Genomic DNA, 26,614 nt, shown 5'->3' on the forward strand with positions numbered 1-26,614 from the left:
CACTCCGTGAAGATGTCAGTCATCCACAAAGAGCCCACGGACTCTGGCCATCCCTCTTTCCTTCAATCCATCCCTCCTTCAGTCAATCTGTGTCCTATTTATCTATCTATCCTTCCCTCCATCCATCCAGCAATCATTCCTTCGATCTGTGTCCTCTATATCTTTCCTTCCTTCTAGCTAGCCTTGTATCTATTTATCTATCCTTCCACCCCCTCCATCTAAAGATAACATAAACATAAAAACAACTTTATTTATCCCGAAGGAAATTGTTGTGCCAGAGTTTCAAGCAAAAACATAACAATAATCGATAATAGTAGGAAGGAGGGAAATATCTATCCTTCTATCTTTCCTTCCTTCTATCCTTCCTTCCCGTCAACCATCCTTCCATCGACCCTTCCATCCATCTGTGTCCTAAATATCTTCTTCCCTCCCCTCCTATCTAATCTGTCCACCTTTTCATCCTCACCCTTTATCCTCCTTTCTCTCTTGCATCACTCGGTGGAATCACACGGCGTCCTTGTGTGACGTCACGGTCTCCCGTCGCGATGCTCCAAACAGGAAGTGACGTCAGACGCGACAGGAAGCTTCCTCCGCGCCTGCGCTCTCCGCCCCGGGCCGCTCGGGGATCCACCGTCGATCCTGGGAAGTCCGGCAGACCGGAGCAGCCGCTGCCCGGAGCCGAGCGAGCGAGCGACGCGGACCGCCCCGTCTGATATGGCACTTCCTGGTTAGGCGGAACGTATCCACCGGAGGAATTTTTTAAAGAAATCGTAGGTACTCCTTCGTGTTGTGCTTTTTAAACCGATGCGGAATCTCCTCGCCGCGGCTCCACCGGATTCCCCGCGGCCGTCGACCGAGACGTCGTCACACACAGCTACTAGTTAGCTAGCTAGCTGGCTAGTTAGCCTCCGAGCTAACAGCTAACGTCCAGTCATGTCAGCGTCGGCCGGCTGCTCCCCGGCGGGCCACAGCCCGGGCCTCGGCCCCGGCATGTCCATGTTCCGCTGGCTGGAGGTGCTGGAGAAGGAGTTCGACAAGGCCTTCGTGGACGTGGACCTGCTGCTGGGGGAGATCGACCCGGACCAGGTGGACATCACCTACGAGGGCCGCCAGAAGATGACCAGCCTGAGCTCCTGCTTCGCCCAGCTCTGCCACAAGAGCCAGACGGTGTTCCAGCTCAACCACAAGCTGGAGGTGGGTAACGAGTAACGCAAAGTAACGATGTAACGCACATCTTGAATGGAGATCCCATCTCTCCGCGTAGGTCTCTCCTAGTATTTGTTTGGATGCAACCTGAAGATCAGGCGCCAGTAAACAAACAAACACACACACACACACACACACACACACGGGAAGATTGATTTCAACAGGAGTTCCTGGTCTGGGGTTCCTTCACCAGACCAAGATCTACACTAACATGTTTGTGAAGCCACATGTCCTGCACCGAGGACCAGATCTTCCACATGGTGTGTGTTGTGGAGGTGTGGTCAGGAAGTGATCTCTGAGAAACTGTTTGTTTGAAGGACTCTGGAGAACCTCGGTGATGGAGATTGTGGACAGGCTGCCGATCAGTATCTGCTGACAGCGTGTAGGACGTGTTGGGCATCAGGTCCTTCACCTTCACCCAGATCTTTTTATGGACCTTCAGATTTTGACTCTTATCCACATGATCATTTGATGATCCGAGAAGATCCCCATCCTGTCATGGAGGAGCAAACAGGATCCATGAAACCATGAAGTGAAGCTTCAGGCTGTGTTGTGAAGAGGAAGAGGAAACCTGAGAAACCAAGAGGTCTGGATGAGCTGCTTCTGCTCTGAGGTTCCCCCAGGAGACCTGAGGTCCTCAAACCTGCTGTCACTGGAGCCGGCTGACCTCCGCCTCCACCCCAGCTGGAGGTGCTCTAGTTGTCCTCCTGGCCTCCGTCAGGAACCCGTTGTCCAGGTTGAACCTGTTTCTCCTCCCAGAGAAAGGATTCCTGTGGCTGTGAGAACCAGAAGCACCTGGTCTGCTGCTGTGGACAAACATCTCCAAACAGGCTCGCTGGAGCAGCTGGAGAACCTCCTCCTCACATGCTGAAGGTCCCCGGTTGAATTCCCACTCCCCGTGTCTGCGTGGGGTTCCTCGGCATTCTCCGGGTTCCTCCCACCGTCCCACAGATGCAGGAGATCCAGTGGAGACCCTTCGTGGTCCAGACCTGCAGATGAGAAGGTGCCGGGCTCCAGCCTTGACCCTGAGTGCAAGAGAATCAATGAATGCATGCAGAAGTCCACTCCAGGTGCAGCTTCTGATAGAGGTGGACTGAAAACAAGGTGACACCCAGGTTCTCCTCGTCAGTGTCCTTCACCTGGACCCCCCGGTCCTGGTTCTTCTGGACAAGGTATCAGGAGGTCTGTTGTTTGTCGTCGTGTCCTGACGGGTCCCCGTCCCCCCAGGCCCAGCTGGTGGACCTGCGCTCTGAGCTGATGGAGGCCAAGGCGGAGCACGTGGCGGTGGAGAGGGAGGTCCACGACCAGCTGCTGCAGCTCCACGCCCTGCAGCTGCAGCTCCACGCCAAGCAGGGCCAGGCGCCGGACTCGGACTCCATCAAGGACCGGCTGGTGAGTACGGCCGTCTCCCGCTCTGCGCCGGAGTTCCTAAAGGGGGCGCGCTCGGATCTCCTGATGTCCTACCAAGGCCTCCTGAGGTCCAGGTGGACCCCATCGCCCCCCCTTACCGACTGGAAGCTGTGTGATTGGTCGCAGGGTGGTGGCTCCGCCCCCCCCGTGCGTCCAGGACCAACGGAGGTGCTGCAGTTATGGTTGATGTTCCCTCCTGCTTGTCAGGAACCTTCTCTTCCTCTTTCTTCTTCCTCACGTTGAACCAGCTGCCAGGCAGCGTAGCTTCGTGGTCCAGCCGGGGCCACGTTCAGTGGCAGCCTGTAAGCCAGAGTTTGCCGTACGGAGCTACTTGGACCTTCTGTCCACCGGCAGTGAATCCAACGCCGGCCTTCAGGTTGGACACCGGTAACCTGCCAGATGGTCGGAGCTCCTCGGCTCCATGGACCCGGTTCGGGACCCACTTAGCTTAGCAATAGGCCGGTGAGGTCTTTGAGATCTTCATCCACAAGCGATCCAGATGTTCCAGGACTCTGGTTTGACGGGTGTCACGCCCGCCATCAGAATCATCGGTTCTCCTCGTCTGACCCCCTTTAACCCCCTGAGATCCCCCGGTGGCCCTCACACCAGAGCTTCTCCACCAGAGCTTCTCCACCAGAGCTTCTCCACCAGAGCTGCCACCCCCTGCCGCTTTGAATGACCTTCCAGAAGTTTCCCTCCCTGTGATAAAAGCTTGTTGCTTCTCTAACCCCTGACCTCTTTTTGTTTCCCCTTCTTCTTCTTCTTCCTCTCCTTCTTCTTCTCCTTCTTCTTCTGAAAGCCTGCACCTTCCCTGGAGGACCTGGTGAGTGTGACCTCGCCCGCAGACCCTCGCCTCGCCTCTGCTTGCCAGTCTGTAGTTTGGACGGCGGTGTGTGTTGCTTCGCCCCGCACGGGCGGCGATCCGGTGGTGTGTTTTTGTACGGGCCGGTCTAACACCTGGATCTGAACCTCACTCACGCACGCACACACACACACACACACACACACACACACACACACACACACACACACACACACACACACACACACACACACACACACACTCACATCTTTGCCACAAAGCATGGATGTGAGTGTAGAAGCAGCAGAACCCGACCCCCGGTGCTCCTCGGCCGTCCCGGTCCCTGCAGGCCGCTTCTCCACGGAGGAGGATCTAGAAGAGCAACACCTAAACCTGGGTCCTCCTGGGTCCTCCTGAGGCCTCCTGAGGCCTCCTGTCCTCGGCCTAATCCAGATTAAGAAATCTCCGCTTTTATTTAAAGGGATTAGTGCTCGCAATTAGTTCCATCCATTAGCTGGAGAGATAATCCCGGGTTTATTTCCCGCGGGAAGCCAAACTACTTAGCGTACTGACCACGCTTGGGACGGGTCTGATGACCAGGAAGGAGGTCATGTGATCTGCGGAGAGGAAGTAGAGCTCCTGCTCAGCGTGTTGCCTTCAGGGACGGCTGCCCCGGGTTGGAAAGCGGGCGCTCAGGGCCGGGGAGCACCCGAACCCCCATCTGTGTGTGTTAACAAACATTAACCCCTTCGGACGAGGCCGTCGGTCGCTCTCAGAGGCTCACGGCAGCGAAGGCCTGGTCAGCTGGATGGAGGCCGGGGTCAGAAGGTCAAACCGCCGCTCGTCTGACCCGACCCAGGACCTTCATCCGTCCGCCATCCGTCCGCGAGCCTCCGACAGCGAGCGGCAGCCCTACCGACCGTCGCGGTGGTCGGTTCCTGCTGCTTCCGTGCTGTCGGTCCGTGGCGTTCAACTCGAAACCTCGGGGTTCGGCGGCTGACGTGCGACGCCCACATTTTGCAGGAGCAGGAGCTGGAGGCCAGCAAGAAGGAGAAGCTGGCCGAGGCCCGGCTGGAGGCCGAGGTCAGGCTGTACAAGAAGGAGAACGAGGCTCTCCGGAGGCACATGGCGGTTCTCCAGGCGGAGGTCTACGGAGCCAGACTGGCCGCCAAGTACCTGGACAAGGAGCTGGCCGGGAGGTAAACACCTGGAGCCCACGTCCGGCACCAGTCCCTGACTGAGCTGAGAAGGTCCTCGTCTTTGAACGTTCCTTCTTTGGGAGGTACCTTCTCTAAAACCATAGGAAGGGGTGTTTGTAAACCCCAGGGAACCCCATGTATGCTTGACAGAGCCCCGTGGAACCACCAGGGGCTGAAGGTACCCCGTTGCCAATGGATTTCAGAACATTGGCCCGCTGTAAGTTTTGCCCCAGCTTCCCTGATCTGCCCCGGCCAGAGTACTTCCAGCACCTGCTAGTGTGCTCCTCAGGAGTTGTACTAGTACCTTTGAGGCGTATTTGGTGGTTGTCTCTGTGGTGAGACGTTGCATCCGTCCTGCAGGGTGCAGCAGATCCAGCTCCTGGGCCGCGACATGAAGGGCCCGGCGCACGACAAGCTGTGGAACCAGCTGGAGGCCGAGATCCACCTCCACCGCCACAAGACGGTCATCCGAGCCTGTAGGGGGCGCAATGACCCCAAGAAGCCCCTGCCGTCGCCCGTGGGCCACGTGAGTGCACCGCAAGGAACCCCTTGACTTTCACCTTCAGGCATACAAGTAGGGTACCATCCAAGATGGCCGCCCGGCTTCAGGCCTTTCACACGGGCTTCTGAAAAGTCTAGAGAAAATTCTGGGATGTTCATCTCCTGACGCAGAGACACTGAGTCCACCATGAAATGTTGTCTGGGCCTACAGGACCAGGAGCTGCTGAAGAAGACCCAGGGCGTCGGTCCCATCAGAAAGGTGTCGCTGGTGAAGGAGGACCACGAGGGCTTGGGGATCTCCATCACCGTAAGAAACCGCCGGGGTTCCTCACCATCCCCAATCTCCTCGTGGAAGAGGAATCGACAGAACCGAGGAGCTTACTTACCAGCCCCGCCCTGGCTTCCGGGGTTCTCCGGGTGCTCCAACCTGGGTTCTCTCCATGTTCTCCATTCATGCTCCTCCCACTGTCCAAAACCATCGAAGACCCTGAGATGTCTCGGTGTTGGTGAGAGGGTGAACGGCTGGATGTCTGTGATTGACGGCTGAGTCGTGCAGGTTAAGCCCCGCCTCTCGACCAGTGAAAGCAGGAGCGAGGAGGTCCCGGGGGTCAGTCGATGGCCTCCTCTGTTCATTAGCCAGCTAGCTTAGCATAACAAGTTCTAGCCTACATCCATCAGAGGTCATTGAAGCAAACAGGGCGAGGGGCGGGGCTTAACCTGGACGGATCAGCTCTCAGTCATCCAACATTCACACCTACGGACGATTCCGAGTCCTCAGAGAACCAGCCGACTGGTTCTGGACTGAAGGTGGAGAACCTGGAGAGAACCTGGAGAGAACCCGGCGCAGACCCTCCATGAAAACGGGAAGTAGCGATTGGACCTTCTGCTCTCGAGGAGAACTTACTGCGGTGTTCCCTCAGGGCGGGAAGGAGCACGGCGTCCCCATCCTGATCTCGGAGATCCACCCCAACCAGCCGGCAGACCGGTGCGGCGGGCTGCACGTGGGGGACGCCATCTTGGCCGTCAACAGCATCAACCTGCGAGACGCCAAGCACAAGGAGGCCGTCACCATTCTGTCCCAGCAGGTAAGGTGGACTCGCACGTGCGTGCACACGTGCATGCACACGTGCATGCGCACGCCCCCTCTCCGGGCGTCTCAGAGAGCCCGCTTGGCTTCCAGGGCGGACAGATCGAGTTCGAGGTGGTCTACGTGGCCCCCGAGGTGGACAGCGACGACGAGAACGTGGAGTACGAAGACGAGAGCGGACATCGCTACCGACTCTACCTGGACGAGCTGGAGGACGGCGGCACGGCGCCTCCTAGCAACACCACCGCCTCACTGCAAGGTCTGACCCCGCAGAGACACCTGCTGACTTGTATGCTCACTCATGGTCTTTTGCTTACCCTTCACCCAGAAGACAGATAGAGGTAGCTTAGCATCGTGTCGTTAGCCTCATTGTATGACGGGCTAGCCGAAGTAGCCGCCTTCAGATGTTCTTTAGATCTGGGTAGCTTCAGTGGGAGGTTCTCCAAGAGTTAGGTGGGTTCAGACAGATGTTCTCAAGGTGCAATGAGGTTCAGACTGATTGTCCAAATGTTCCTGCAGCTCTGGAGAAGATGTCCCTGAACAGCGGCCAGGAGAACGGTGGCCCCGGGCTGTCCAGCGAGACGCCGTCAGAGGAGACCCCCTGCAGGCCCCCCGACGCCGACGGCTCCGCCCCCGCCTAGAGGCTCCGCCCCCAAAGCGTCCCGGCGGGAGGAGGCCCTCGGAGGACTCTTAGGCAGAACCTTCATGTTCCTACTTTGTCAGTGTTGTGAGTGTTGGGGTTGGTGGGTCAGGTCTCTGGGCTGAAGGAGCAGCTGCGTGGTTCCAGGCTCCAGAAGGTTCCACACCTCCTGATCCACTCAGCTGATTCCCTCCCGTCCCGCAGACCAGACCGCCGTTCTCCCTCCGGAACCTCCGGGAGAACCTCCGGGAGAACCTCCAGGAGAACGTTCCGGAGGACGTTCGGGGCTTTCATTCGGCTTTTTCAAACGTCCTCATCTGGAAACCAGAGTCTCTGAAGAGCTTCACCTCTGACATCCATCTCAACTGTAACCTGAGGCTTTTTTAAGTATTTTATCCCCAAAGACTTCCTGCTTCTAAGGTTCTGTCCATCACTGCATGTGGGCGTGCCAGGGTAGTTAGGCTCCGCCCCCTCCAGGACCGGACTGTTACTGAGGCTGCTGCCTGCAGCCGCCGCTGTTACTGAACACACACCCCAGAAAGATCCTCAGGATCCAGGATCCTGGACCCTGGACTTTGGATTGTGGACTCTGGATCCGGTCTGGCAGTTTTAAGGCTCCACGTGAGAAGCTTGTGATGTTCTGTGGACTCTGAGGACTCACTCATGTAGTCCAGGTGGCCAGTAACCCCCCACAGCCTGGACCACCACGTGGCTCAGACCGGAGTCCAATGCAGTGAATAACCCCCACACACACACACACACACACACACACACCGGTGTGCGGTCGGACCATCAGCATTGACCTGTTACCGTCCAGTGTTCTGACCCTGAAGACCAGATGTAATACTAACCTCCTCCACCCCCACAACCTCCAAGTGTGTGTGTGTGTGCGTGTGTGTGTGTGTGCACGTCCCTCCACGTGCACACCGTGCATCTTCTGTTGCACTGTTTACTTTCAGCCTTTCAATAAAAGCTTTGGTTCCAGTGACCTTCCTGCTCCCGGCGCAGCACCTGCAGACTCGCTCGGTTTAGAAAAATAACTTTTATTTGTGCTTGGGACGGACAGGAAACCACGCGGCTGACGAGCACAGGAAGTGGGAGGAGCCATCCAGTAGCTCGCCACGTCATCCACAGGTGGAACGCATGTGCACACGCACGTGCACGGCCGGTCAAAGGAATTAAGAACTGTTGCCGTCGACCAACGGGTTCCCTTCGGCTGCAGGAGAACCTGATCAGGGAGGCGGAGCTTCCTGAACCCTGTTCCTCCCAGAGTCCATGGACCTTCATCGGTTTTGGTTTCATCCTTTCATCCTCATTTGGTTACTAGGTCTGTTATTCATGTGTTACGGGTTGCTTCCCCTGATGCTAAGCTAGCGTTAGCATCACAGGAAGCTGCTGGTGTCTGCAAAAGCGTCAGCTAGCGGCTAGCAAGAGGGTCGTGTAGGATGCTAGCACCTAGCGTGGCAGCTGTGCCTCCTACCCAAGGTTAAGGGGAAGCTGCTGTCACTTTTAGCCTAGCGTAGCACTAATGCTACGCTAAACCTCTGGGGGTCAGAGGTCACTGGGAGACGCAGCCGTCGCCCAGGTAGTGGGCGCAGCAGTCGGAGATGCTCCTGCGCAGCTCCTCGATGTCGCCCCGCAGCCGGCCCACCTCCGCCAGCTTCCCCTTCAGCTCCTCCTCCACACGGACATCACCCTCCTCCACCAGGTTCAGCGCTGACACACACACACACACACACACACACACACACACAGATCAGGCTGACAGCCACAGAGCTGACAGTGGCGTGCATGTGCGTGTGTGTGTGTGTGTGTGTGTGTGTGTGTGTGCCTCACACTTCATGCCCAGCAGCAGGGACAGGTTGAGCTCCTCCCCCTGGGCCCTCTGAGCCAGGATGCTGCAGAGGGCTCGGAGGTCCAGCAGGCAGAGGGACATCTCCTTCACCAGGCGTCCCACCTCCGGCGAGCCGAGGCCCGCCGGCTCCTCGTCTTCTGCGGGAAGCTGCTGCTGCTTTGCACGGGAGAAGATACAAGCTTCAGCCGGTGGAGATACACTCGTTTGTTTTACCACTCGCTGGTGTCCAGCGCCATCTTCTCCGCTGCTGTGTGCTGGGCTGCAGGATCAAGACAGCTGACGCTAACAGACTCAACAAGCTCTTCAGGAGAGCTGGATCTGTCCTTGGAGTGGAGCTGGAGTCTGTGGTGCAGGTGTCAGAGAAGCTCCTCAGCTTCATGGACAACGTCCATCACCTCCCGCATGGACACTGACGTCCTGTCGGAGCTCCTTCAGTCGTAGACTGATACCTCCAAGGAGCTCCACTGAACGCCAGGAGGTCTTTCCTACCTGAGGCTACCAGACTTTTTAATTCCTCTTCCCTCAGCTGCAGGGAATCTTCAAATCTTTGAACTTTTTAAGAACTTAAGACATTCTTATTCTCCTCCGTCCTACTATTATCTATTACTGTCATGTTTTTGCTTGAAACTCTGGCACAACAATTTCCTTCAGGATAAATAAAGTTGTTCTCATCTGAGTCTGCTAGTGAAGCTGGATTAGCTGCAGTACCTGTGGGGAGCCTGCAGGGGGCGCCGCCGCCTGGTGGGCGGAGCCTCTCCCCCTCTGGAGCCGGGCGCCGGCGGCCTGCGGGAGGCGGCGCTGGATTTAGAGTCCTGCTTCCACGAGGAGGATCTGACGCCGGATCTACTCACCTTCAGACGAGACGTCAGCTTCTCGATCTGGTCTCTCTGGAGCTCAATCATCTGGTGGGGAGACGCCGTGTCAGGTGTCAGTGTGTGTGTGTGTGTGTGTGTTTGCGTGGACATATGCATGTGTGTGTGTGTGTGTCACCTTGCTGCTGTGGTCCTGCTGCTCCAGAAGCTCGGTGTTCTCCACCTCCAGCTGCTTCAGATCCAGCACGGGCAGCCGGACACCGTCCTCCAGGCAGTGCTGCACCTTCTGCTGGAGGCTACACACACACACACACACACACACATCTGCTCAGCTGGAGGAGGTTGGTTCTTCTCAGGAGGTGTGAGGTCCTCACCTGTGCACGGAGGCCACCAGCTCCCGCTCCCTCCTGGCCTGGGCCAGGATCCTGGCGTCCTTGTCCTTCATGAGGGCGCCGCCCTCCTCCAGGCTCTCCTGCAGCCGGGACGCCTTCCTCTCCAGGTCCTCGGCCTTCTGCTGGACCTTCTGCAGCTGAGTGACGACACGGGAGGCGGAGATACGGGATGTTCAGGGCGCCAGGAGAAACCAGGACGTGAGCGGAGCTCCTCAACGAGCCGCCAACAAGCCCTGAGATGGTTCCATCCAGATATTTGGGTCTGAGCTGGAGCTCCGAACCTGCAGCGCCTGGACCTGCACCTCGTCCAGCGTGGGCAGGTCGGCCAGGTACTTCTCCAGGGTCTCGATGCGCTGCTGCTTCTCCCGGTTCTGCTCGCTCTCGCGCTGACACTTCTTCTTCAGGCTGCTGATGTAGCGGTCCCTCGTCCGGATCTGTCAATCAAGGAGAAGGAGGCGGGGCTTGTTTGGTGGAGGTTCCACCAATTAGAAGGCTCCATATTAACGAAGGCCCGGTGATTGACAGCTGACCGGTCTGGTTTATTGCCCCGCCTCTCACCTGCTGTGATTGGCTGCCGGGCAGGGCAGCTTCTTAGTAGAGGTGGGTTAAAGAGGACCACACACACACACACACACACACACACACACCTTGTCCTCCAGCCTCCTGACGTCCTCGCTGTACCTCTGCGCCGCCTGCCTGTGGATCTCGCTCAGGTGCAGAACCTCCAGCTCGGCCACGGCCAGCCTCCGGCCCAGGTCGTCATGGCGACCCGCCGTCCCGCGGGGGGGCTCCGTCGCCGCCTCCCACTGCGGGAGGAGGAGCGGTGAGACGGGGACGGGCGGCGGCGGCGTCGCAGAACGTCAGCGGGTTCCTTACCCTGGAGCCGAGGAACCCGGCCTGGTCCATCCAGCCGCGCTGGCCGTGGAGGACCTGCTGGGCCCGGAGCTCGTTCTCCCGGATCCGGACCTGGAGCTGCAGGATCTGCTGCTTCTGCCTGGAGGTCAGAGGGGCGGAGCCTGATCACGAGCCGGCACGAGGTGAGCGAGGGGGCGGGGCCGGCGCCGTGGGGGCGGGGCGTCGGATCGAGCAAAGATGGCGCCGGCGGGAAAACACGTCACGTTAAATCCCGGAGCCGCCGTGTTTGCAGGCGGACCGGACTGTCGGGACCAGAGATTTAATGATCCGCCATTAGCAGCCGGTCGCTAACAGTTAGCCTGCGTCACCTGTCGATCTCCAGCTCCCTCTGCCTCAGAAGACCCTCCTTCATCTGCACCAGGGCGCTGACGGAGTGGGAGCTCAGCACCTACACACACACACACACACACACACACACACACACACACACACACAGGGAATGATAACATCACTTCCTGCAAGGAGGTATCCATCTCAGAAGTGCCTCTGGTTCCTCCCTGGTGGAGTTCCTCACCTGACTGCCGGGCGGCTCCGGCGCCGGCCCGGGCCACGGCGGGGGCCCGTCGGCGCCGCAGGCCCCGGCGCCGGTGCTGCCGGCGGGCTCCGCCTTGGCGCTGTACTCCATCTGCTCCGTGAGCCACATCTGGGTTCTGACGGCGGGCTGGATGGGGGAGTCGCGGTCCTGCGGCGGCCCCGGGGACGAGTCCGCCAGCCGGGCGGCGCCGAGGCCGAAGACCCGGGCCGGCCCGGCGTCCAGGGGGGCGGGGTAGCCCGGGTCCAGGCCGACGTGCCGGACCGGAGAGGACAGGGCGGAGGACGGGTCGGCGGCGGGCCGGCGGTTCCAGTAGCAGGGCGCGGCGCCGGGCGAGCGCAGCAGCAGGCTGTGACCCGGAGAGGACGAGCAGGACAACGGCAGGAACAGGTCCGACCCGCACGGACCGGGATCCTTCCGCCGTCCGTGACGCAGCCCGCGGTCCAGCGAGCCCGGCTGATCCGACGGACGGCGCTCGCCGCCGGACAGACGCGTCAGCGACGACCACCGCCGCAGGGGCCGGCGCTCCCCGGGCTCGGGGCCGCAGGCGGACGGCGCCGGCGGCGCCCGCAGGCCGGCGAAGGTCAGCGACGGGCGGATTCGGAACGGAGCGACGCCGAAGCCCTCGTCCGGCCCGGGAGGGTTCTGGGACAGGGCTCGCAACGAGGAGGGCGTGGTGCTGGAGCTGGAGTCATCTGAGGAGGAGGAAGAACACTCTTACTGGAAGAAGGTTCTGGAGCTTCTTCTGTCCAGGACCTGCTTCTCACAAAACTTGGGTTCCGATCACACCTTCCGGATAGTTCAGAAGAACTCGAGGTATTTTGGAGGAGCGGAGCCAATGACGGCGCCCAGGGAGCAGGGGGCGGGGCTTAACCTGCTCCCTGTCAATCATCCAACCGTTCACACCCGGGGACGATCGAATGAACCTGCAGACTCTGGACAGAACCTGCTGAAGCCGGCAGGCTGCAGGAAGGTGCTCTGCAGCAGACGGGCCGAGCACGAGGAGGAGGCGGCCAGGCTCTGCTGGACCAGATGTAGGACCAGCATGTCCGCTCCCACAACACCCTCATCCTCACACACACTCACACACACTCACACACACTAACACACACTCACCCTCCACGCTGTCGGAGCAGTAGGTCCCGATGCCGGTGTCCCCGCTGTCCGACACGGCGCTGTGCCTGCGGCCCGAGGCGCCGCCGACCCTGCCGGGCCACACGGGCTCCGGGACCGGGGCCCAGCCGGGGGAGCCCCCCCCGCTGGAACCTGCAACCACAGCGAGACGGCTCACAGGAAGTGATCTCATACAAACAGGAAGGAGGAGGAGGCGAAGCCGATGATGAAGACGACATGGTGACCGGACCATTTTATCATTATCATTGTTATTATTATTTTTAGTATTATTATTATTATCGTTATTATCATTATTATTATTGTTGATCTTGCTGTGGCGGATTCTAATCCTGGACGTGACATTATCATGACGTCACCGCTTTCCATTTTACGATTCTTGCGTCACTTCCGGGTCGTTTCTTGCTTCGCATTTTCAGTGTTTTGACTTGTGTTTTCCGGTCACGTGTCAGACCCCCCCCCCCCCAGAGGCCAACCGGAAATCAGGTTTCACAGAGTAGAAACGCCGATATCACGATATATTATCGGTGAACCTTCGTGACGCCCGGGGGAACCCGATTGCGTATTTCCCCCCCGACTGGAACCGAGCCGAGCCGAATCCACCCGAGTGGATCCGAGCCGAGCCGAGCGGCCTCCGGCTGCTCCGGCGGGAAGGAGGTTTGACTTTTCCGCCTCCGGGATCACAGGGCGTTATTGGAAAAGAAAAGAAAGACAGGAATGGAAGAACGAAAAAAAAGATTACATAATCTGCTGGATTATTCACATTCTACCCCAGAATGGACGCGTAATAGCTGGTATCGATGGAAATAGAGCAGATGTGTGCCTTTGCTCGGTGTGTGTGTGTGTGTGTGTGTGTGTGTGTGTGTGTGTGTGTGTGTGTGTGTATGCGTATTATCTCCGAAACTGCACCGTGGTCGACCTGCCGCGACATCTGCGATCGATATAGTGATCGATAAGTTCGATCTGGGATGCGTGCTATCCGTTGACGTCCGGAAATGGAATTTGCTGGAGGGATGGGGGGTAGGAGGGGGGTAGGAGGGGTAAGAGGGGGTAGGATGGTGGTAAGAGGGGGGTAAGAAGGTCTCACCTGTCCGGTGGGACTCGTATCCATCCTCCGGCTCCCCGCGGCTCCACATCGGCTCTGCGGCCCCGGAGCCCGGGGGGGGCAGAAGAAGAAAAACAAGGAGAACCGAGAACGCGGACGTGAAATCCTCCGTGATCCTCCCGCATCCGCGCGTCACTCTTCCGTCCACGTCCGCGTCCACGGCGCGCGTCGCGGCGACATTCCTGCGGGATAACGGTCTCCGTGCGGGGCTTTAAGCCGGATCCCGTCCTGGCCGCCCGGGTGGAAGTGACCTCAGCAGACTCCTCCTCCTCCTCCTCCTCCTCCTCCTCCTCTCCATCTTCCCCGGGCGGCTCCGCAGCATCTGCCGGAGCGTGGATCGCAGGACGGCGGCCGGCGAGGCCCAAAAGACACGCGGAGGCGTCACACCGGAAGAGGTTCCTCTTCCGGACAAACACGAACGGCGTGGAGGCGAGAAGGGAGGAGGTGAAGACGCAACATCTGGGAACATCTGGGAACAGCTTCCAACATCGGCGCGCCGTCGACCGAAGGGGGTCAGAGGCCGTCTGAGGTTGGGGTTCTCCAGGTTCTCCCTGGGTTCCCCATCTTCCTCATGCAGTCCCAACAGTCAGCGGGTCCCCTGGAGGCTCCACGGGCGTGCACGAGAAGGTGAATGGATGGACATGGACGTCTCTTCCAATGATGGGAGCCCCCTGGAGCCCCCTGGAGCCTCCTGGAGCCTCCTGGGGCCTCCTGGGGCCTCCTGGAGGTCCCAGGAGCATCATGAGCATGAGCATCATCGGTTGTTTGTGTAGGAGTTCCACAAGCCAGGCTTTTAAAAAAGCAAAACACATCGGTGTCGCCGGGAGAAACACAAAAATACACACCGATACAACAAGCAGACAGCCGTATAAAGAAGATAACAAAAGAATTTCCTCTGTGTGGATCAATAAAGTATTACCTTCTTATATGATTATTATCAACTTTATATATAAAGCTCTTTGAAAAGCTGTAAACCAGACAAGATATGTTTATTAGATATCATGTCATATGTATGTAATATATATATATATATCATTCTATGTATCTAATGTCTGTCATTATGTGTATATACACATGTATATTTCCTCTCATTCTGTTTTAACAAGATCTATGTTATCCATCCGTCCGTCCGTCTATCTATCTATCTATCTATCTATCTATCTATCTATCTATCTATCTATCTATCTATCTATCTATCTATCTATCTATCTATCTATCTATCTTCTGCATCTGCCGCCTGGAGTTCTGAGGGAAACAGCTGGAAGATGAACAGGATGTTGGAGGTGTCTCATTACAGGAGATGTTGGATGTTCCTCAAAGCTTCTCTCATGGCAAATCTCACCGGGGCAGGAGAACATGCAACCTGATGGCAGAGGGTAGGAACCACGTCCTGGCTCCTTCCTTCAAACATATGAGCCTGGTGCTGAAGCTGCTCCTGAAGTTCTCCGGTGTTTTGCAGATGGAATTATCAGCATCCTGTCCTGGAACACCTGAACTTAGAACCAATGACAGACCGAGGCAAGACAACCAGAAGACCGACATGAAAAGACTGCTTTATCAGAATCAGAAGCCTTTGTTGATCCTCCAGGGGGAAATGGCTTTTGGTTGAAAGCAGCTCCTGCGATAGAGTCAAATGGGAAAGAATCAGAATAAGAATAAGAACGACTTTATTTATCCCAAAGAAATTGTTGTGCCAGAGTTTCAAGTAAATCAAGAGTAAAATAAAAAGAACAGGAAAGATCAAAAGAAATACATAAAGTAAAGTTAAACGTATGTAATGTAAAAATGGATGTAACGTAAATACGCGTGTTGTTACAAGTACATGTATATGATTACATGGAGTCATTTTGAATTTTGGGGTTGTTGTACAGTAAAACATTGATTGCACAGAAGACAATGGAACTGTTGAGGTATTATCTATTAATGCTATAATTATGAGTCTAGTGCCACGTTTATTTGTCTGTAATCGTTGGCACTCAGAGATATAAAACACATTCCTGATTCTAACAAAACTTTCCAGTCAGCCAAAGCGAAGGCTCGCACTCTTATTTTGAAAGGCTGACCCGGAAGATATCGTGTCGTCACATCCGCTAGCCGCTGATTGGCTCGCTTCACGTCGCTGCTGATGTGGTGTTCCGAAGTTAGCGAGCCCGACTCAAGCCTTGCCCGCTTCAAACAGAGTTTCCGTCTCGTTAGTATTTTGATATAAAATAATGCCGTACTACCAGACGTGGGAAGAGTTCGCCCGGGCGGCTGAGAAACTTTACTTGACAGATCCCATGAAGGTACGAAGAGTCGAGCTAGCAGGCTAAAAGGCTAACCCTTTAGCCTGTTAGCCTGCTAGCTCGACCGGTTAGCCGGTGGAACACGGAGCTGCTCCGGGGCAGCTGTTCTCTGAATAACCGGCTGATGTCGTTCCAGGTCCGGGTGGTTCTCAAGTACCGGCACTGCGACGGCAACCTGTGCATTAAAGTCACCGACAATGCCGTGGTAAGTGACTCATGTGGGCTAAATGTCGGTCCGATGGAGGAGCGAGATGCTCCCTCCTTCAGGCAAAGGTCTCAGTGAGGCGCAGCGTTCATCCACGACCCTCAGGCGGACCGAGCAGACGCCTGGGAGGTCCAGGTCCCAAACCGCGCTGTGGGCGCCGTCTCTCCTGGATTTAGTGCACCACACCTGCCGAACACGTCTACTACAGGTCTGCAACTGCTGCCTGGAACACTCCAAGAGCCATTTGAAGCCCCAGAAAAAATTACACCTGTGAAACTGAATGCATACTTTTCTCCCTTTAGGCTACATATAAAAAGTAGAGTGCGCTTCAGGTGTGAAATCAATGAGAAAATCTGAATGTTATTTATGATTGCGACAAACACATTTTGAGTTCTGATTGAAAAAGACGCTGGGTTGAAGGTTTCTTTCAAAGACCGTACTCAACGTCTATCTGAGTATTTAGGAAGAAAGCCCAAACCTAAACTATTTCCCCGCAGTTACACCAGTATTAGTGTCTGCTTCTGTGTGCTGTCATCCTTTTACGGCATGTACAGGGGTGTGCGGTCCGCCGTCCAACACGACAACAAACGACTATTTCTCTGAGCAATTTAAAATGTTTATTCCAAACAATAGTGACTGAAAATATTTATATTTTTCCTTGCAGCCTCAGCGCACTGTGTGTGCATGTCACAGCTGTAATAGTCAGTATATCGCCTACCGGCAGTTGTGATGCATGTTTTGCACGACAAGAATTGAAACAAGTTCTATTTAAATGATCCAAAATCACCATAATCTTCAAATTTAGAATTATGTTAGAATTGAACTAAACTTGGTTTAAGTTAAAAATTCCTTCCAGAGCCACAGTGAGCTGCAGCAGAGCCATGAACTTCAAACGAAGTAACAATATAAACATGAAGACAGAGTCACATAGTTTGTCCGGGGCTTAAACGGAGGATGTCATTGTTGACGGCCCTAAAGTGTGTGTGGCAGTGTGAGGTTAGTCTGACAGCCTGATGGTTCACGCTGTCCTCCAGCTTTGGGTTCCTGCTGTCAGACTGCTCCACAGCAGAGCAGGGCTTGAGGAGTTGTGAAACCCTCTGTTTTTTCACTGAAGATGGCTGGATGTTAGGAATTCTCTCCTCTGAGGTCTTCCAGGTCTGTTCTGGCTGCATCCCTTCTTTTTAACAATCGGACAGATGTTTGTTTCTTGCCCACTTCATGGAAAGCAGAGACAGCAGACCTATACTAACCCTTTACAGGTGGACTCCCTTTGAACCTTCTAAAAATATATGAAAACAACATGTGAAAACAACAATAACCCCTAAATGGTTATTTTTGAGCTTACTGAGTTCAGTTTATTCCACTTTTTGACATTGATTGTATGGGAAAAAAAGTAAATTCTCCGGAGCTCCAGATCCAAGTGAAGCAGGTTTTGTGGAGTTTGAAGGCCCTCCTCACATGCTGGCTGTCCTTTCAGTGTTTACAGTACAAGACAGACCAGGCGCAGGACGTGAAGAAGATTGAGAAGCTGCATGGGAAACTGATGAGGCTCATGGTGTCCAAGGAAACACACAGCGGCTCCATGGAGACGGACTAAGACCTCCTGGGAGCACCTGGACCGAGCTGATGCGGGCGACCGCCTGACGGGGAGCCTGAGGGAAGCTGCGAGGACTTGGGTTAATACTGTCAGAGATGTGACCATATGTACTGTAAATATTTAATTTGCCAAGGATTTTCTCCGAGACTCTCCTGGCATGAAATCCCAGAGTCGAGCTTTTCCACACCGGGCCTTTCGACCACATCTCTGATGGCGTTGGGTCCGGCGTGCCGCTGGGGAAAATGTAAAGATAGGAAAACGTACAAATACAAAACTGCCGTTTGACGAGCAGCTTTGGCGCCATCGTTTCAGCCGCGGAGCTTCCTCGTTTTGATTTTTCAATGGTTACACATACTGGGAATGAAGGCGTTGCATGCCTTGGCCGGTTTCATCTGGATCTGAACGCACCGTGAACGAAGCGGGACCTTCTCGTTTCCTTTCAGCTGTTTTTGTTTTTGTGTGGAGGAGGGGTGGACCCCCACACCCCCAGATGCCATCTTTTGACAAAAGTTGCGTTACATTTTCAATAAATGTTTTATTCACCTGAAAAAAAGCCTGAATGCATCGTTTGCATGACGTCTGCAGAGCCTGACCTTTTGCACACAGGTGAATCCAATGCTGTCAAAAACTGCACCCCCTTCCTGCTTCTGTAGCCGCTACAGCGATTGCATGTCAGGGAGTCAGTCAACCGGGAAATACTTTACATTTGGAATAGTTTGAGCTCATCATGTTTTGGTTCAACTGTCGCAGCGAATAACACTATGGCTAAATATCTGGAGTGATGTGTGAATGGATAAATATGTGGATGAACAACCATCTTGTGAGGAAATCCGTCGTCACTATGAACGGATACCTGTATTTCTATTTTGTTTTTTGCCTGTTCCTGAAGAAAAGCCCCAATAATGTGTCATCTGGAGACATTGAAACAAACTGGTTTTGTCCTGAGAAACGTTGGAAATGGGTTATTTTTCATGTCAAATTAGCCGCGTCCGTTGCGGCAAGCGGGCGATGGTCCTTCCAATATGGCGTCCAGGCAGCGTCATCCCACCGGTGCCACGCCCCCCTCAGCACGTCCGCCGGATGCTGCGTGCTCGCGCGAACATTCCGAAGGTGATAAAAAGTACGGCTCAAATCGACAATCGAATAGAAACACCTGTCACGGCCGGGGCTCCACACCTCACCGAACATCACCGGACCGAAATAGTTGACAGCTTCTCCGGTGTGAGTGTCGTCCTCGGGGCGGGGAACATTCGGGAGAACCGGGGGAGGAAAGAACCGAACAGAACCGCTTGGTTAAATGCACTACTTATTTTTAATACTAGAATAAAGATCGGAGCGCGCGCGCGGTAGCTTCGATATCATCGCTACGACGCCGGTTTTTATTTTGTTTTTGTTTTTTTTTTTTAGTTTCAAGTCACATTACCGTCGACCAGGTGTGCAACCCAACCGACGCGTAAAGGTGAGCAGACTCCATTATCAAGTTATGTACTTTTTTTTTTAAAGTTCATTTTGTTATCCTATGTTAGCGTGTTTAGCTAGCTCTGAGTCCGCCGACAACCGAGAATTTTCTAGAACGGCGGAGGGATCTCAGCCGGCGGGCCGCCCCGCGGAGGGTTACACTGCGAGCAAACAATTAACTCGGGGGGGGGGGGGGCTGTAACGGTTGGGATTTAAATAAGTCAAACACACACACACACACACACACACACACACACACACACAATGAGAAGTGCTTGGCGTGCAGCTCCGGAAGGGGGGGGGTCCTGATCCTGCTCCTGATCCAGTCAGCTGGTCGCCATAGTCCCCCTGTTCCACAAGGTTCTTACACAACCCCTGTTAGTGGACTCAAACTACCACTTGTTTATGTTTAGTCATTCACTTAACATGGACTTGTGCATTAAACATTATTTTTATACAAAATGTATACAAAGAAAAAGAGTTTAATTGGTTCCGTAACCAAGCCCATAACTTAATTTGCTCGTATCTATTCCCCCATTAAAATGAATTGGTTTTCTCTTCTGTTTGTAAATTCTTCTTCTTCTCACTCCCCTTCCTCTGTCCATGACCCAACCATCTCAGTCTGGCTTCTCTGACCTTCTTTCCAAAACATCTAACATGTGCTGTTCCTCTGATAAACTCATTCCTGATCCTGTCCATCCGGTCACAAAGCTAAACATCCACTGAGGCGACGGCTGGGATCTCAGAAAACTCCCAGGTCGACGCACTCTGAAGTCAAGGATCCATTGGACCGAACAGATGTCATGCTTACGGAGTTCTAGCCTTCTTGCAACCCCGGTCCACTGGTTAGCCCTTTGCTATTTAAACAAAGGTTCAAGAGCAAAGTCGAAATAGTTGATTAACTTTAAAATACATAACAGATGAGGGGAGCAGACTCAAATGGTGCGATGGTATATGATCGTCAGTGTGTGCAGGCCCGTCTCAGTGTCAGCCTTTGCATTTAAAAAACCTTGAGTTGTCAGTTTTTGGGGCGTCCAGATGTTGTTTATTTACCAGCTGCCAGCGTTTCTGGAGCGAGGTCATTCACCCATTTGGAAACATTTGAGTAAAGACAAGCCTACAAAACTGGTTTGGATATTGCTGCTAAATATTAACAATTTTGGCTCCATAAATGCGGTGCAGCTGTAGATCCTCTGCCTTCAAATGAATTACTCCGTCCAAATGTGATCTGGTAACATTTTTTTGTTTTTTAATAATTAAAAAATGAATCCACGTTAGTTAACTTGTGTTATCTTGGTCTTTAGAAGAATGCGAGCCACGCCTTCACACAGGTGATGCAGTGTAGCTTCAGGTGACATTGAGGCGATGTGGAGATGCAGAAGCTGAAGTAGCCGTCGTCGCGCTGTGTTGACTGTCCGGGGCAGAAATAGAACGGACGGGGTCTGTTCTATTTCTGTGCGATCTGGAAAACCCTGCCACGGTGCATCTGTGCATCCTCGCTCCATGGCTGTCACCGGAAATGTTCAGGGAACCGGAAATTTGAAACCCCTCTCCTTTTAATCATACTTTTTTTCAGAAAAATTACAAAAAAGACATCAGTAAATTAGCAGGTCTTCAAAAATGCAGTTAATAACCAAAATAATGACAGTTGTCTGAATTCTGTCATTTTTATCATTCCAATAAAGACCTTTCTGCCAAATGAAAAATAAAACGAGAGACTACATAACAATCAGTATTAAATTATGTCAGCAAAAATCACCTGAAAATTTGTTTTAAAAAATTCTCTAATGGCTAATAAGCACTTTTACCTAAATTTCAGTGACTGGTCAGCTGAAATCCTGCTGAAAAAACTCTGAGCTCGAACTCAGCAAAAAAAAAATCCAGCGAAAGTTACTGAAACGATTGAAAAATAAAAAGTGAAATCAGAAATTTATCATCCACGTTCATGAAAAAATCTCCAGAAACATTTCTAGTAATGACTTGGAAATTGTCGTCAGCCATTTCCTGACCGGCTGGTTTCAAGAGGTTGTTGTTTCACCAAGTAAACCCGTTCCCAAAGAGTTATCTGAGGGAAGTTGGTTGAAAAGAGTCTTTCGTAATTTTCCTCAAAACATGTGTTCCCTCCTCCTTCTCCTCCTCCTCCTGAAGGACCATCGCCGCCATGATCACGGAGGTGCTCATCGCTCTTCTGGTCGGTGGAGTCATCTATCTCCTGGTCCAGAGGAGCAGGGTCCAGGTTCTGAAGACAGAGGATGGCTGGTGGGGGGCCGGAGCTCCTCCCAGCGGCGTGGAGGACGACTCCATCCGACCGTTTGTTGTTAGCACCAGCGATGAAGAGCTGGAGGTAAGTTTGCAAACTGGAGGTTCCTGCCGAGCTGGATTTGAGAGCGCCAGGATGGAACCTAAAGAAGCTGATCTGTGGCTTTGGGCCAGGACCTGCACAGGAGGATAGACCAGACGAGACCCGTTCCCTCACTGGAGGACAGCCAGTTCCACTATGGATTCAACTCTGAGTGTCTGCAGAAGGTGGTCTCCTACTGGAGACGGGACTTCGACTGGAGGAGGCAGGTGGACAAACTCAACCAGTTCCCCCACTTCAAAACCAACATCGAAGGTTAGTGACTGACGCCGTGACGCCTGCTTTCCACCGCAGCCTCGGCACGTCCACTCCGCTGGACCTGAGCTTTCCACATCTGCTGTACTTCAGATGGTGGATGAGCATCTCAAGCCATCTTTAAATGGGTTATTTTATTGGCTGTCCAGGGTGAGAAGCCTCCCCGCCGCCTGATGGGCGGATCTCGGTCAGAGGGGAACGAGGAGTCGACGAAGAAGACTCTGCTTGGTGTTCCTCCCCCTTTTTACGTGGAACCTTGTCTCTGATCTCCACTCCAGGCATCGATGTCCACTACGTGCACGTGAAACCTAAGAAGGTGTCAGCGGGGACCGTACCCATTCCCCTCATACTGGTTCACGGCTGGCCCGGGTCTTTCTACGAGTTCTACGGGATGATCCCGCTGCTGACCGAACCCTCAGACCCGGAAGGCCTGGTGTTCGAGGTGGTGTGTCCTTCCATTCCGGGGTACGGCTTCTCGGACGCGCCGCAGAAGAAAGGTTTGTAGGCCGACACTGGTACACGGAAGCCCTTCAGTAGGAGCTGTGTCTGCTGATGGTCCCAGCAGCATCTACACCCCCCTCAGCCCATGGACAGATTAGGGCTGGTTCAGAAAGCTTAGGGTCGGCAGCTTCCTCGCAGAGAAGATGAGCTGACGAGGAGCCGGTCAGCGGTACGGATGTCTGGAGTGATGATCGTCTCGAACCAAGCTTTGGGAGGGAGAGGACCTCAAACCTGGAGAGATAATGCCTTTATTATATGTGCATCGCCATGATACCTGATGTCACTGATGTTCTCCACTCATGGCCTTGCAAACCGGTTCGCGGCTCCAACAGAAGTAGTTTTTTCCCGGGTGTCCAGAGGGTGGTGCTGTTCTGCTGTCTGTCCTGGAATCCATCTCAATGTGTTCCCCTACGATAGCTTTTCAAAATGACAGTCTGAAGAAGAAGCAGTGTGATCACAGCTAAACGCAGTGGTCCTCCACACTTGGAGGTTTAAAGATCTTCTGGCTCTGCTGACAAGAGGACCTTACAAGCCACTGAAATCAGGCTGAACGCCACCTTACTGCAGTGACATCTTAGACGTGTGGTGATGAAGGTTAAGGTTGCAGCCTCTCCTTGTTCAAGCCTAGTCATCTACAAGATCTTTCCAGTTTATCTGAGTTTTGGGTTCTGGAATAAACTTCAGAGCTGCTCACTGTCAGCAAAGAGGAAATAGGCGTGTTTAAAACAAGTCCCGGGCACTCTTTCGACCGCACTGCGTTTCCTCCACGGCGCCTTCGCTGCCCGTCCATATGAGAAGGAAATATGGATTCCCCTCCCTGGTCCCATCCTCTGGACCTCCTCTTTGTGCTTGCAGGCTTCTTTAACTGGAGCATTGAAGCTGAGAAGCAGTGAGCTTGTTTGTCAGCTCTGGGCTCCCAGAGATGATCCTCAGCTCCAAAAATAGTATTGGAGAGTTTGTTGTGCCGTGTTACAGTTTAAGGGGTGAGCAGTAAGGTTCCAGATACCAGTTATCTGGTGAAAAGAAGGGTCAGGGATTTTTCAAATAGTATCTATGTAGATAATCATCTTAAACTCATTTGAAAATGATTTCAACGGCTGCAATTCATCAGATAACCGGCAATTTAAATAAAATTGAAATTGCGTGTCTGTCAGCAAAAAAAGATCTCTTGGGTCGAATCTCCTCACCGCCAGGTTTCGACTCCGTTTGCGCCGCTCGAGTTTTCCACAAGCTGATGAGGCGTCTGGGCTTCCAGCAGTTCTACGCTCACGGAGGGGACTGGGGCTGGCTGGTCACCACCAACATGGCCCAGCTGGAGCCACGGTGAGTCGGACGGCCTGCTTAGGAAAGGGTCGTTATTATCACTCCAACTCAGATAATCAATGCTCTTTATTGGATGAGTCCCTCAAAATGTTCAGGTCATTCCTTGTTTTGACTCGCTGTCTTGTCAGCCGTCAGCTGCAAATTTAAGGGGAACAAGAACACAAAGCTAATGTTTGATAAGTCATGACGCCGTCTGTTCGACCCCCTCAGGACCGTCAAAGGGCTGCACGTGAACTTCGCTCCTCCTTCAAAGCCGGGGCTTCCCGTGACCTTGTCCATCCTGCTGGGCCGTCACTTCCCCAAGATGTTCGGCTTCACCAGGCTGGACGCCGAGCGCCTCTACCCCTGCATGGAGAAACTGGTGGTGGAGCCCGTCAAGGAGTCCGGATACATGCACATCCAGGCCACCAAGCCCGACACCGTGGGTGAGGAGCTTCCCTCCCCTTTTGCTCTGGTCCAGGTTTCATCCGACGCAGAGGGAGGTCCTCTCAGATCTCACTGTCATCAGCTCTGTCCATGGTGTTGATACTCCAGCTGGTTGCGTCTGTGTACAAGTTCTTCATGCTGCTTTATTGAGACTGAGAAGACCTCAGATCTTACAGATTAAAAGGACCATCTGAAATGTTTCTGTGTTTGTCCCCCAGGGCGAGGCCTCAATGACTCTCCGGTTGGTCTGGCCGCCTACATTCTGGAGAAGTTCTCCACCTGGACCAGCAAAGACTTTAGAAACCTGGAGGATGGAGGACTGACCAGGTAGATGGTCTAATTACGACCTTGAAGACCGACTGGGTTACTGGACCATCTGTGCACAGAAGCGGTGCTTCTAGTGGTTAAGATGTGGAATTACAGGTTCTGGAGGGATCATTTGTCGGACAAACATGAAATGGCTTTATCTCAGTGACAGCTTTATTTGAGAATGAGCAACTGACCACCGAATACACGACGACTCTCGTCTTTTCTGTCTGTGTGCGTCTGTGCTTTGCAGGAAGTTCTCTCTGGATGACCTGCTGACTAACGTGATGATCTATTGGACGTCCGGCTGCATCGTCTCCTCCATGAGGTTCTACAAGGAAAACTTCTCCAAAGGCCTGGACCAGCCTCACTCCAGGTGAGTCTGCCACGGTTAGAGGGACCTTTCAGCTCCTCGGGTGACCAGGGGTTTGGGGAGTGAACGGTCCTCCTGTCCCGTGCCGAGGTGACCAGATGTTCTACACCGGGACCAGGTCCAGTTTTTAAATAGTTTGTCCTTAAGCCTGGGGTTGATCCAGTGTTCTGAGAGCAGCAAGGTGTCGGCCTCGCTGCGTACGACCAACCAACCCACGGTCCTACACAACTTTACTGGCGCCGTCCTTCATCACAACTCAGATCTGAACAGAAGGAGTCTCAATGATATTGAACCGGAAACCGGTTTGGTTTGTTGGGTTTCTCTGAAGCAGCCAGTCTAAGGACATGATGAGTTCCCTGAAACCAGGCAGCGCTCCTTCCCTCTGACCAGCTGTGTGTCCGTGCAGGATGCCGGTGTTCGTCCCCACCGGGTTCGCCTGCTTCCCCGACGAGCTGATGCACACCCCCGAGCTCTGGGTCAAACAGAAGTACCACCAGCTCAAGACCTACTCGCCCATGGCCCGCGGAGGCCACTTCGCCGCCATGGAGGAGCCGCAGCTCATGGCGGAGGACCTCCACAACTTTGTCAGGACCGTGGAGAAGAAGCAGAAGCAGCAGTAGAAGCCTGGCAGGTGAAGGAGACGAAGGGCGCGTTCAGGGCGGTGGAGCTTCACGAAGACGAACTCCGTCGGTCCTTGTTTATCGTATCATCTCGGCCTTGGTGGCCCAGCTCTCTGTGGCCAGGCTGAAACCCGATCACAGGATCAGCTGTGTGTTTTTTATCCTCAGCATCCTTGTGTTCCCTCCCTGGTTGTTGATGGACTCTGGACCCTCCTGGAAGCCTCCCGTCAGCCTTGCAGTCCCGGGTCCGGCGGGCAGCTGCAGCTGGGAGGTCAGTGTGTGTTGACGGCGTGAAGGAGACGCAGACATTCCTGGAGCTGATAACACTGGTCTTCAGCGATGCCGCCGCCGGGCCTCCGGGCCAACACTCCTCATACACAATTTAATTAAATTAAATCTGTTTCTACGGGATCTCTGTGCGTCCTGAGAAACCCCTCAGGGCCGTGAATCAAAAAGAATTGACCAGAAAGGTGAAATGAAAACATATTTGGGGGGAAAAGAAAGATAATTCTGCAGAAATCGTAAATAAGTAAAGAAGAAAATGCTTTATAAAAAAGCCAATTAACAAAAAATTCAATGTAGCTACAGTAGACACCTGCTGACTGAAGCTAAAATAAAAAGGAGCTGCTGACAATGACTCTTCGATCAGATGTCTGAGTGAGTCACCTCCAAGTTCAAGAGGACTTCTTGATACGAGGAGAGCCGGTGCCCACAGAACCAACTCACCCGAATAACTGAATGAATAATGACATCGCTCCTCCTTGTTGCCATAACAACTGTACCACTGATTTACCTGTCGCTCGGATGATTATATTGAGAACAATGTTTTAGTACTCGGTTGCTTTTTCTCTGCCATGAACTTTGTGTGAACCCCGCAGGACGAAGCACATTAAACAAATCCACTCTTTCTATGAAACCATGTTGTGTTTTGATGATTCATCTACTCAACTTGTGAAATTGGCTCCTCGTGGATAAAAAAAGCAGCATTCAAACCTTGTCTATTTGTCCGGTCTTAAATACACACTATATGAAATACCTGTGTGTTATCTCTTACTTTATGAGTACTTTCACTGAAGTAACTTTGTAGTTACTAACTTATGCTCTCAGCAGAGGAGGTGAGGGCAGAGGACGCCTTCCAAAGCACACTAAGCCTGCGTGGCACAGTGCGGGGAACGTTCGGGTTGCCGTAGCGACAGATGCAATTGGCCCCCGCAGGAGGAGCAAAAATGTGAGTTGGGCTTTGGATGCGCGTTCACGCAGGAGTTTCCCAGCTTCCTGCCTTCAGAAGAACCGCTCCGCCCTGGTCTCCTCAGGCGGAG

At 53.8% G+C, this 26,614-nt stretch overlaps 4 protein-coding genes and 1 long non-coding RNA gene across 7 annotated transcripts; 4 read left to right on the top strand and 1 right to left on the bottom strand.

Annotated features, from left to right (window-relative positions):
- The first annotated feature begins 565 nt into the window (after window positions 1-565).
- gopc (golgi-associated PDZ and coiled-coil motif containing) lies at window positions 566-7,834 on the top strand. Of its 2 annotated transcripts, XM_086143238.1 has the most exons (9): window positions 569-1,194; window positions 2,434-2,598; window positions 3,416-3,439; window positions 4,442-4,617; window positions 4,978-5,143; window positions 5,330-5,425; window positions 6,039-6,203; window positions 6,299-6,464; window positions 6,725-7,834. In XM_086143238.1, the coding sequence occupies exons 1-9, from the start codon at window positions 934-936 to the stop codon at window positions 6,844-6,846; spliced, it is 1,341 nt and encodes a 446-aa protein (XP_085999364.1). In that variant the 5' UTR covers window positions 569-933; the 3' UTR covers window positions 6,847-7,834. The 2 variants fall into 2 exon arrangements, with proteins under 2 accessions (XP_085999365.1, XP_085999364.1); XM_086143239.1 differs by lacking the exon at window positions 3,416-3,439 and having other exon boundaries at window positions 566-1,194.
- Window positions 7,835-7,872: 38 nt separating this feature from the next.
- cep85l (centrosomal protein 85L) lies at window positions 7,873-13,702 on the bottom strand. Its single transcript, XM_086143235.1, has 13 exons — window positions 13,570-13,702; window positions 12,468-12,617; window positions 11,334-12,046; window positions 11,128-11,207; window positions 10,781-10,898; window positions 10,552-10,710; window positions 10,186-10,338; window positions 9,887-10,041; window positions 9,691-9,808; window positions 9,552-9,602; window positions 9,409-9,483; window positions 8,682-8,856; window positions 7,873-8,561 (listed from the first exon to the last, which is right to left on the bottom strand). The coding sequence occupies exons 1-13, from the start codon at window positions 13,616-13,618 to the stop codon at window positions 8,404-8,406; spliced, it is 2,154 nt and encodes a 717-aa protein (XP_085999361.1). The 5' UTR covers window positions 13,619-13,702; the 3' UTR covers window positions 7,873-8,403.
- Window positions 13,492-15,479, top strand: LOC147213586 (uncharacterized). The gene is made up of 3 exons (XR_015104519.1): window positions 13,492-14,214; window positions 14,831-14,963; window positions 15,047-15,479. It is a non-coding gene; the product is annotated as an uncharacterized LOC147213586 (long non-coding RNA).
- A 189-nt stretch (window positions 15,480-15,668) lies between these two features.
- On the top strand, window positions 15,669-18,414 carry srp9 (signal recognition particle 9). The gene is made up of 3 exons (XM_086143242.1): window positions 15,669-15,872; window positions 16,009-16,077; window positions 17,555-18,414. Exons 1-3 carry the CDS (start codon window positions 15,801-15,803, stop codon window positions 17,672-17,674), a joined length of 261 nt encoding a protein of 86 aa, XP_085999368.1. The 5' UTR covers window positions 15,669-15,800; the 3' UTR covers window positions 17,675-18,414.
- A 283-nt stretch (window positions 18,415-18,697) lies between these two features.
- On the top strand, window positions 18,698-26,208 carry ephx1 (epoxide hydrolase 1, microsomal (xenobiotic)). Of its 2 annotated transcripts, XM_086143236.1 has the most exons (11): window positions 18,699-18,895; window positions 19,082-19,133; window positions 21,281-21,476; window positions 21,566-21,746; window positions 22,025-22,243; window positions 23,441-23,570; window positions 23,781-23,995; window positions 24,215-24,323; window positions 24,556-24,678; window positions 25,082-25,306; window positions 25,464-26,208. In XM_086143236.1, the coding sequence occupies exons 3-10, from the start codon at window positions 21,294-21,296 to the stop codon at window positions 25,293-25,295; spliced, it is 1,374 nt and encodes a 457-aa protein (XP_085999362.1). In that variant the 5' UTR covers window positions 18,699-18,895; window positions 19,082-19,133; window positions 21,281-21,293; the 3' UTR covers window positions 25,296-25,306; window positions 25,464-26,208. The 2 variants fall into 2 exon arrangements, with proteins under 2 accessions (XP_085999363.1, XP_085999362.1); XM_086143237.1 differs by lacking the exon at window positions 19,082-19,133 and having other exon boundaries at window positions 18,698-18,895.
- The last annotated feature ends 406 nt before the right edge of the window (window positions 26,209-26,614 follow it).

This window comes from Fistularia commersonii, chromosome 36 (assembly GCF_037954325.1).
Source record: "Fistularia commersonii isolate RoL2024-O1a breed Wild chromosome 36, RoL_Fcom_v1.0, whole genome shotgun sequence".
In the NCBI taxonomy this organism is placed as follows: Eukaryota; Metazoa; Chordata; class Actinopteri; order Syngnathiformes; family Fistulariidae; genus Fistularia; species Fistularia commersonii.

Bases quoted from the DNA above. Each gene is read 5' to 3' on its own strand.
- gopc (XM_086143238.1), top strand. From the start codon at position 934: ATGTCAGCGTCGGCCGGCTGCTCCCCGGCGGGCCACAGCCCGGGCCTC. The intron at 1,195-2,433 runs GTGGGTAACGAG...CCGTCCCCCCAG, and splicing joins AGCTCAACCACAAGCTGGAG to GCCCAGCTGGTGGACCTGCG. The intron at 2,599-3,415 runs GTGAGTACGGCC...TTCTTCTGAAAG, and splicing joins ACTCCATCAAGGACCGGCTG to CCTGCACCTTCCCTGGAGGA.
- cep85l (XM_086143235.1), bottom strand. From the start codon at position 13,618: ATGTGGAGCCGCGGGGAGCCGGAGGATGGATACGAGTCCCACCGGACA. The intron at 10,042-10,185 runs GTTCGGAGCTCC...GTCGTCACTCAG, and splicing joins TGCAGGTCCAGGCGCTGCAG to CTGCAGAAGGTCCAGCAGAA. The intron at 9,603-9,690 runs GTGACACACACA...TCTCCCCACCAG, and splicing joins AGCAGGACCACAGCAGCAAG to ATGATTGAGCTCCAGAGAGA.
- srp9 (XM_086143242.1), top strand. From the start codon at position 15,801: ATGCCGTACTACCAGACGTGGGAAGAGTTCGCCCGGGCGGCTGAGAAA. The intron at 15,873-16,008 runs GTACGAAGAGTC...ATGTCGTTCCAG, and splicing joins ACTTGACAGATCCCATGAAG to GTCCGGGTGGTTCTCAAGTA. The intron at 16,078-17,554 runs GTAAGTGACTCA...CTGTCCTTTCAG, and splicing joins AAGTCACCGACAATGCCGTG to TGTTTACAGTACAAGACAGA.
- ephx1 (XM_086143237.1), top strand. From the start codon at position 21,294: ATGATCACGGAGGTGCTCATCGCTCTTCTGGTCGGTGGAGTCATCTAT. The intron at 21,477-21,565 runs GTAAGTTTGCAA...GCTTTGGGCCAG, and splicing joins CCAGCGATGAAGAGCTGGAG to GACCTGCACAGGAGGATAGA. The intron at 23,571-23,780 runs GTGAGTCGGACG...CGACCCCCTCAG, and splicing joins ATGGCCCAGCTGGAGCCACG to GACCGTCAAAGGGCTGCACG.